Source organism: Phaseolus vulgaris, chromosome 5 (assembly GCF_051622355.1).
Source record: "Phaseolus vulgaris cultivar YP4 chromosome 5, ASM5162235v1, whole genome shotgun sequence".
Lineage (NCBI taxonomy): Eukaryota > Viridiplantae > Streptophyta > Magnoliopsida > Fabales > Fabaceae > Phaseolus > Phaseolus vulgaris.
In genome coordinates, this window is record NC_143502.1 from 41,916,519 (window position 1) to 41,926,437 (window position 9,919).

General features: G+C 33.8%; 1 protein-coding gene across 1 annotated transcript; it reads right to left on the minus strand.

Moving 5' to 3' along the window:
- Positions 1-2,982: 2,982 nt before the first annotated feature.
- LOC137835886 (LRR receptor-like serine/threonine-protein kinase IOS1) lies at positions 2,983-7,440 on the minus strand. The gene is given in 13 exon segments (XM_090302073.1): positions 2,983-3,696; positions 3,825-4,071; positions 4,074-4,154; positions 4,322-4,448; positions 4,536-4,783; positions 4,870-5,036; positions 5,345-5,413; positions 5,494-5,565; positions 5,722-5,793; positions 5,948-6,086; positions 6,167-6,642; positions 6,725-7,265; positions 7,371-7,440. Coding segments are annotated over 13 exon segments (2,718 nt in total). The 3' UTR covers positions 2,983-3,287.
- Positions 7,441-9,919: the final 2,479 nt, after the last annotated feature.

Sequence of the window (9,919 nt, forward strand, 5' to 3'; positions counted from 1 at the left end):
GAACTTAGAAGCTATCGTTTAATATTTAAAGAAAAACACTACTTAATATAGTTTTTCAATAAACACTAAAAGCTATTAGAAAAAAAATTACTTACAATAAACAAGTTTTTCAACTAGTAAAAAAAATATTAAAAACTAGCAAATAAGTAAAAAAAATATTAAAAACTGGCAAATAAAAATCTTGCCAAATAGAACCTAAAACTCCACAAAATTTTGAGGAAAACAAAGATACATTAATATAAACAAAGATGTTTTTATTAATATATCATTTACTCTAATACAAGAACACTCACTTGATCATTAAAAATAACTTTTTGCAGAGTCACTTAAGGAAGGACAAAGAAACTTGAACAACAATTGTTAAAGCTGGTAGTAGGTACTATCTAGACATTGTACAATTATACAAAGAAAATTAATAAATTTTTATTTCTTAAGTGATTATATGAAAGTATGAAAACAAAATAAATAAAAAATGAGAAAAAACTATTATCTAAATACAAACATGCTTTAACTAGTTGGACTTTCTCAAAGGTGCGGTTAGTTGAAAAGTCATTAATTAATTAATTAAGTAGTTACTTCTCAATATGAGTATGGCAAATGTTCTCTGCATCCAACACTTTTGAACCTGCACCCAACATAATTTCAAAAATTTCGAAAATATTTTTTATTCCGAAAATAAAAATTCAGAATTGGAAATAATGCATTCCGGAAAAATAGATCTGGAAGAGAGTGTTCTGGAAATAAAAATCCGAAAAAAAAATCAAAATTCCATTATGAATAAAAAATGCAGAATAGAAAATAATACATTCTGGAAAAATTTATCCGAAAGAGATTATTGTGTTCCAAGAAAGGGGATCAGAATGTAATTTTATATGTACCCCTTTTTTTAGGGTATTGTCATTTTTTCCCCTATGATTGGGTGTAGTGATATGGTGCAGGAAGCAATTGCCTATGAGTATTTTACTTTTTCTGATCTTCTCTACTGCAGGGCCACTCGAACGGCCTGTGCAAGCCCAAACGTTAATACAAACTTTCAGGCTTTTACTTCCTGCACCTCATAATCAAAAAGATCAAAATACTCTTGAACTATAATTTTATTTGGAATGCGTTTTCCAAGAGTTTCCCCTGATTGGTTGTTCTGGAAGGCTGTGGAATTTTGATTTCCAGAATTAAGGGTGCATGATTAGTGTTTTAGAATGTTCATTCTCGAAAGATATGTTCTGTAATAGATATTTCAGGAGAGTGTTTGAGAATGGACATTTTGGAAAAGTGTTTTCTAATGGACTGAAGCAGCTCCTCAATGAGTTGTGTTCTGTGATTCCACATTTCTATTCCGTCTTCCTGTATTCTGCATTTATATGTACTCATGAACCTTTCTGACTACTATATCTTCTTGGATTTCTAGCATTTGAAAATGAACTTTATTATTGTGATGTTTCATGTAGTTGGAGTTCTAGAAGGGCATTTGAGTTTGGTAGGATCCATGGCAACTATAGTTTAGCTGCATGGCCTTGGTGACAAGGGCTCCAGATACATCTATACATAACCTAATATACTTTTTATCAGCAAAGAAAAAAATGAATAAAAAAATACTTCAGAATATCTCAACCAGTATACAAGAACCACCAGTAGTGCTCACTACCTATAGACTTAGACCCAACTTCAAAGCTAATTATGGAGCAGAATCTGCAGAATTGCTAGCCTTATCTGCTTTACGATGCAGTTTCGTTTCACCACCACAGACCCTTCTTTTCCTATCAATTGTTTGTGATTTTTGCACTTACTCTGCACCTGTTCTCCACCTCCACACACCATCTTGACTACGAATTTTGTACCCTAAGCTATACTGAACATGCATCTTCTGCATAGGGACTCCTTCAGCTCCCTCCACCTCTTACCGAATCTGCTTTCCTTTTACTAACATTAGCACTCAACCCCTGCCTACACATAACCTAATATAATGGTTCCAAAAATACACTTTCTGGAATAACATTAAATGGCTTCAGAAAATGTTGTTTTGGAGAGTTTCTGCTTATTCCACAAACAGTGATATAACTGTTTTCGAATGTCCTTTCTAGAATTAAAAAGAATAAACTTTCAGATACACTAATCTCTGGAAAATAATTTTATTTTTATAAACTACCTTTGGGAATGCATTCTTCGAAAAGTCTCTCTTCCAGAATTGTTATGTGCAAGATGCTTGTGCAATCATTAAAACAAAACCAAACTCCATTTTTTCCATTCATGCCTTTTCCATGTAGGCAAGACTACCCAACTTCAAATCATCACCAAAACTCATGGGAACCTCAAAGGAGAAAAACAGCAGCGGAAGAAAACTACCAACCATAAATGGCCACCATTGTGGGTTTCTGCTCTGAACGAGAAGAACAAGAATACTTTACTACATTACATTCATCTTTTGGTAGGAAGTATAGGTTGTGGATGTAGGTAAGGGTGCAGGTGAGGCCAAGGTGGTGAAGCGGTGTTTGGATGCAAAGGTGTATAATGTTCTGCTGCGTCTGTGTAGCATTTTTTAGGCAGCTGTCATAACCGTGTAGGTCCTCTGTCATGAGGGTGCAAATTGGTTTGTTGTTCTATGCTTACAGTTTTTAAAGCAGGTTATGCCACACAATGGTTGTCTCCCCTAAAAAGGGAGAGTAACTATGTGGTTGATGTATACGGGTTGGGATACCCCTGAAGTATCCCTCTTAATTTTATTTATTTATTGCTGATAAAAAAAAAAAGAGGAGCATTTTCAAATAGAAAAATTATGCACAACCCTTGAGTTGTGTAGAACTTATCTAACTCACTCTGATTTTGTGAGATGAGTAAAGTTGATCCCAATAATTCTTTTCATTGGGTACAATCGACTACCATGAAAAAAATTATAGTTTAGCAGAAAAATTGTAGATTTCCAATTGGTTGGTCTGAAGTTAGTGAATCTAAATATACCTGTGGATCCATATTTGATTCAGTAGGCTAATTTATATACAAAGCAAAATATTTCCTTGAGTATTTTGTAATTACAATCGTTTCTTGCTTTGTTTTATAAGAAATAACTCTGACAAAGACCAAGTAACAAACCATATATCTTTTTAGAAGATGAAACTGCATTCATTGAAATAAGAACACCAGTAAAAACAACAGCAATGGTAAATAATTATACATTGAAATTCACTCCTGATTATGTATTCATCTTTCTTCTATTTGCACACCAATGTGCATCTTCAAGCAATCTTAAGTCGTAGGTTACAATATGAGGTAGTCATCTTACTTTGGGCAACAGGTTACCTAGCATGGGGAAGAGATTCTATAATCAGATTCATGGCGACCTGTTTAACTGAATCACTTGTATCAGTGCTTCTATCTTTAGTTTGAGCTAATTCCAAAGATAAAGACTCCTTCAGTTCACTCACTACCACACTTATGATTGGCCTTCTGTTGGGATTTGGAGATACACATGCTGTTGCTATTTCTACTGCTTTCCAAACTGAGTTACTATCAAACTCTCCTTTTAACCTTGAGTCAACAATGTCATAGATATCACCTTTAGCCATCTTGGACCTTACCCATTCACTTATGTGACTTTTTTCTTCATTCTTCACTATCACTGGTTCACCTGTGATTATCTCTAAAAGCACAACGCCAAAGCTATAAACGTCGCTCTTCTCTGTTAATCTACTGGTTAGGTAGTATCTGTAACACAGAATGTAACTCAATTTATTTTCTGTCAGAAATTTGTGAACATAAACATCCATATAGAATTGCTATATTGTCCAAGAAAATAATGGCTGGGAATAGGACAGTATAGTTGATGGACTCACTCAGGGTCTAGATAACCAGGAGTACCAGCAATAACAGTTGACACATGAGTTCCCCCATCTGTTAGGATGACTTTGGATAGACCAAAATCAGATAATTTTGCATGGAGGTGTTCATTCAACAAGATGTTTGTAGATTTTACATCTCTGTGGAATATTGGTGGCTTACAACCATTTTGCAGATACTCCAATCCTGATGCCAAAAGTATATTAAGAGAGAAAATGAAGAATTAAGAAAAGAATATTATTGCTGAACTTTCTTACCTGAGGCTGCATCCACTGCTATTCGAAGTCTCTTTTCCCAGCTCAAGAAATTTCTTTTGCTTCGGTTACCTGCATAATCAAGTTTTACATATTTTTGTTTCACTAAAGGTTAGTCATATGACTTGTACAACTGTCCAATAAGGAAATATCCATATCCACCGTTTTAGAAAACAAAACTAGTTTGGAAATGTATTGCACAGATTTTAAACAAGAAATTAATTTATATTGGAGCTAACCAGAGAGATGTTCCTGTAAGTTTCCATTAGCCATGTACTCGTATACAAGACCCTTATGGGTTCCTTCATTACAATAGCCGACAAGGGAAGTCAAATTTTTGTGATGAACTCTCATAAGAAGTTTAACCTGTAATTCAAAATCTCAACAATTTTTTAACCTTGTATACTTATTGCTGAGCTTAGGAACTTAGTGTAATGGGATTAAAAAGCCTACCTCTGCTTGAAATTGTTGATAACCATGAACAGATGATGGGGAAAGCATTTTCACTGCAACTGGAGTGTCTTCGATATAGCCCAGATAAACTGTTCCAAATCCTCCTTTACCAACAATTGTATTGAAATTGTTGGTGATTGTAATGATATCAGAGTATGAATATATTTGTTTTTGGTATTGAAGTGATGAATCATTTTGTTCAGTGTATTGCGGTGATATGGCACTTTGATCCTTTTTTAACTTCAAAGCTGTTGAATGTCATACACAATTTTTTTAAAAACTAACTTGGAAAATTATCAACAAAAATTACGAATCTTAATAACTGCAGCTTCACCTTTCGCTTTTCTTCTTTTAGTTGTCCACAATATAGCTGCCACTACTACCAGAAGGATCAAAACCCCGCCAACTGATGCTACAATGGGTGTAGCAATGCTATTGTGTTTCTTGGTTTTCTTCTTGTTGCATTGATCAGCTTCACATAGATATGGATTTTGGTCGATACTGCCACAAATTCACAGTTGGTCAAGATTTCAACTCCCAGTAAGTCGTACAAGTCATAAATTTTTTTTATAGATACTTGAATTCGTGTTTCTTGTGCCGAGATATTCAGTGGATCAAGTGTACCACAGCCTTATTTAACAGGTATAATAAAAAGAGTTCCAAATACAATTCTATAGGCCATGGGTGTGAAAGTCTGTACACAGAGGAAGATAAAAATAGCAGTTGTGATAGATGGCTACAAATGTACGGATAAAGATGATTTATTTAAAAGACATTTTAAATTTGAGAATTCTGAATAAGATGTATACCGTAGTAAGAGGGAATCTTTATTTAGTGCTGGTGGAATTAAACCAGAGAGGTTATTCTTCTCCAAGTTTCTGCAAATAATAGGAAATTATAATATAATATCTATATTTTGATACTGATGATATGAGGAACAACCACTAAAGGAACTTACAAGATCTTCAAGTGTTGCAGTTGGGACAGAAAATCAGGAATTTCACCGTTTAAGCTATTGTTTGATAAATCCCTGAAAACCAAATTACTTTCTCTTTTATGTTGAAATCTTGACACATATATACTTCTTAGCATAAAAGTACATGTATGAAAGAATAAAAGGATATAAATTATGTTTTCTTTTTCTGGTCTCATGATTCATTGGACCAGGTGAAACAGAGAAACTCACAACATCTCCAGCATGGTGAGATTTGAAATTGAAGGGGCAATCTTTCCATGCAATCCACTTGAAGACAAATTCCTGTTTTGCACAGAAAAATAATTACAAAGAGTTATGTACAATAGCATTTCAAGGCTTAATTAAGTTTTAATTATCTTGTAGATATGAATATTTTCAATTAAGTCTGAAAATTATAATTAAATAAAAAATGATTGAAATGAGAATGAGGACTTACAAAGTTGTGATTCTTGGGGACTCAATTCCGTGATAAGAACAATTGAGACCATCCCACAAGTAGGCTGCAGGGGCGCATGGATCACCTTCCCAATCTCTGTTCACTCCATAAGCTGACTTGATTTTTGTAATCGCATCAACTATATATGTTTCAAATCATAACAGAACAATTGTAAAAACAGAAGAAATGGATATAAAATATGACAGTTTGGTGGCTTACCATCTCCTTGGAATGTATCAGATTGATGAAAATGTTTTACTTTGAAAATTTCAATGGCATTGATGAAGGGAGGTAGGGTTGAATTTTCGGTCCTCTCCAGGGAAAATTTAATTTCTTTCCCGCTGCCGCCTGGCGGGCTATATATAGTGCTGACGCTCATGTACTGCGGAGATAAATTGTCATACCATAATTCACCGTTCATGGTGATGTTGAATTGTCTTGTCTGATTGGTGGTTAACACCTGAAGCTCCGTGAAATGCATGTATACATAGAATTCTGCAGTTTCATCATCTGGCTCCCAGCTTATTACCAGCGGAGCACTACCATTTGCTGGTGTAACTGCGGTGCTCATGATGGTTGCTCCCGGTTTGAAATCGTTATCAACAAAAGAATCATCAGGAATCGAGGCATTTAGCCGTGTCCAATCTTCCTCGAAGTCACAGGTATACCAGAAACGATCATAATCATCAGACGCCCTGTGAGAAAATCAGAAAAGTACAATAGAGTCAATCAATCTTTTAATGCAGAGAAGGATTTAATCCATAACTATGATTTCACCTGTAGCCTCTGTTAGAACCCAAATCGCATCGCAGGTAATTATAAAGTTCCAGTGATACCGATTCAGTGACGTATGTATCATTTTTCAAAGTCCTGAATTCAATGGCTGTTATAAATGGTGTACCATTTCCTGTGTTAACCAGACAGATTTGTACGAAATCCAGTGAAGGTATATGTATGATCTCATAGACTTCATCAATGGATGCATTGTTTATAGTGACTGTATCCCACTTGTTAGCTCCCAGAAGAAGATCAAACTGTGGTAGCATATTTCGGCCATCATAATTTCCATACAGAAAAGTGGTGCGGATGAGATAATTAGAGCCTCTTGTGATGCTTATTTTGTAGCAGTTTCTTTTTCCTTCAGGGAAGCTTCTCAGCTTCCACAGTTGTCGTTGAGTGTGTGTGCTGATCTCTTCAGATGTTATTATCCCTCTCACACCCGTATTTATGAAATTTGCATCCGAGACATAATTTATGTCTAATGATGGCTCGGTATAGTTCACACCTGGTTCGGCTCCGCAATCTATGCTGATGAATCCTAAAACATAAACATGCAAAGTATGCATGGCACTTGAGACTTGAGCTAAACTTTTATAAGAGAATAATGATCGAATGAAAAATCATGTTTGATTTGTTAACAAACCTGGTTGGCCCTTAGCCTGAATCAGAATGACAAGAACTAGAACTCCTACGAAAGTCGATGACATTCCCATGTTTGATCACCTTCTGCTTTCTGGCTTTGAAGTAGACTATGAGACATATATATATGAGCTTGGCTTGTTGCTGTTTTGACTTGTATTACAAAAGGAACTTTGTTTTTGTGTTCAGGCGACGTGGTCAATGGGACATCCACTTGCTTAGAATTTCTTGTCATATTCATCACTTTCACTCATGTAGTTGTCTCTTAAAAATAATACTACTTTCACTGTCAATCACACAACCATATGATGCTTCTTAATTAACAATAAAATCCTTATGTATGTAACATGATGTGTATGTTAGAAAGATGGAAGGCTTTTGAATCCAGCCTTTGTTTCATGATGAATTCCCTCTACTTGTTTGATCCAACAGTGCATGGCCAATGGCAGGGTTTAGTATCGTGCCATTCTGAGTTGAAGTTGAGCAAATAAAGAGACTTAACCTTTGTGGTTTAGTATATCATTTGTACAAATTCACCCAGTAGAGTTATATTGATGATTTTAAGATGCTAATCGTTCTCTCAATTTGACGTTGCATGCACTACAACTTTGCTGGAATATGTGCCGTTATGCAGGAAATTTTGCTGATGAGTTTCAATATAGAAATTTCTAGTCCACATTAACATTTGGACAGTTTTTTTGTATGGAATTAGTGAGCTGAATTACCTACAACAATCATTTGTTTTGTGTGGTGAGGAATAGGTAAATTATATAGGGTCTAGATGATTGGTTGGCTCAACTGAGTGGGAACTGATGTAAGATTCTTGGTAAGTTTTGGAAGGTTAATGCGTGTATGATGTAAGATTCTGGGTAAGTCTTGGAAGCTTATATAGGAATCATAACTTCATCGCTATAAAGGAAGGTTGAACCACAAATTCTTCCTTCCTCTTACAAATTCTTCCTCGTACATAGTCAAATAATCAATTCTATCAGTATATCTCTTAAAGAAATCCAGCTATTTACTAATTGTGTTATATATTTTAGGTCAAACAGTTATGTCTTAGTTATGGGTTCTTTAACAATATAAAGTTTTCAACTCAGTATTAATTATTATCTGTTACTTTTAACATACGATATCTAGTTTATAAGTCAATACGTTTAATCATTATTTTAAAACACACAAGTAATCATTGATCTTCCAAACACAAAAACAAATGCAATTCATATCACCATTTTTAAACAACAATATTAGTTTTATGAAATAACACTTTTTCATCATTACCAACTAAATGCAACATAAATTACTAAGGTAAAATTTATAATCTAAAGTAAGGAAAGCAATTTCTGAAGAGAAAAGAAAGTTGAAAATACAAACACTAGGAACAAGAAATCTTGGTCCTTGTCATTATGTTTTCTAGACATGTTAATGAGAGTGTGGGTTAAAAAAGTGTATTATCTTCTAATGTATCAATCAAATCTTATTTAATGCTATTAAAAAAATAAGATGTTACTTGTTGAAAATCACACTCCGACAACTAGAGATAAGAACATTTTATAGTATAAGTGAGTGCAAATCTCAATTTATGAGTCACTTTGTAAAGTTGAATTAGATTTAAAATCTACTTCTTCTAAGATGATATCAAAGTCATCTAGAGCCTCTTGGAGATCTCACGTCGACTAGAGATTAAGATATTTTATAGTATATAAGTGAGTTCAAACCTCATCCTAGTTATTAATAGAGTCTATCCTAGCGAGATTTGTTCATCTTATCAGGTCAGCCGCTATCGAACTACCCATAAATATATAGTCTCATGTACAAGTTGAAGAGTTTCAACATGAAAAAAGTGTTAAAAGATCTAACATCGAATATAAAAAGTGTAAACCACCTTTTATAAGTTTGATTTGGTAAGATTGAGTTATACTTTAAGTCAATTTCTTACAATATTTCACATTTCATATTTTTTCTTGTCCCTTTCAATTTTAGTCTAATTATTCTTTCTTCCTTCTAGCTACAATAGTAGGAACACCCACTTGCTTACCTAGAATTTCCTGTCATATTCATAAGTTGTCACTCATCATAAAAATAATACCACATTCACTGGTCAAACAATATAAATTGCAATTAAAACCAATGGATGCATCTTAAAAAATAATCTCTACCTATCACAGTAAATGTGGTCCTAAATATGTCACACACGAACCAAAAATAATAATAAAGTTATCTTGATATCATAACAGGAACATTTTACGAATATGATTAGAAATATGCTTAAAAATAATAATTAATATTACATTAAATCCACACTTATATTAAAAAAGGGATATTAAATCAACAAGAAATATTTCCATTTTTTTATATGGTAGGAAGATGGAAGCCTTTAGAAATTTATGCTGCACAATAGCTTTTTACAAATTCTTACTTTGCTTTGGTGAAGCTAAATTCAGCCTAAACTCAAATTATAAGGAAAATGAAACTCTCGTCTTTTCATTTTCGTATCAAACTCAAATTAGACACTTCTTAACTAAAAAGTAGGATCCAATTACATAATGTGCT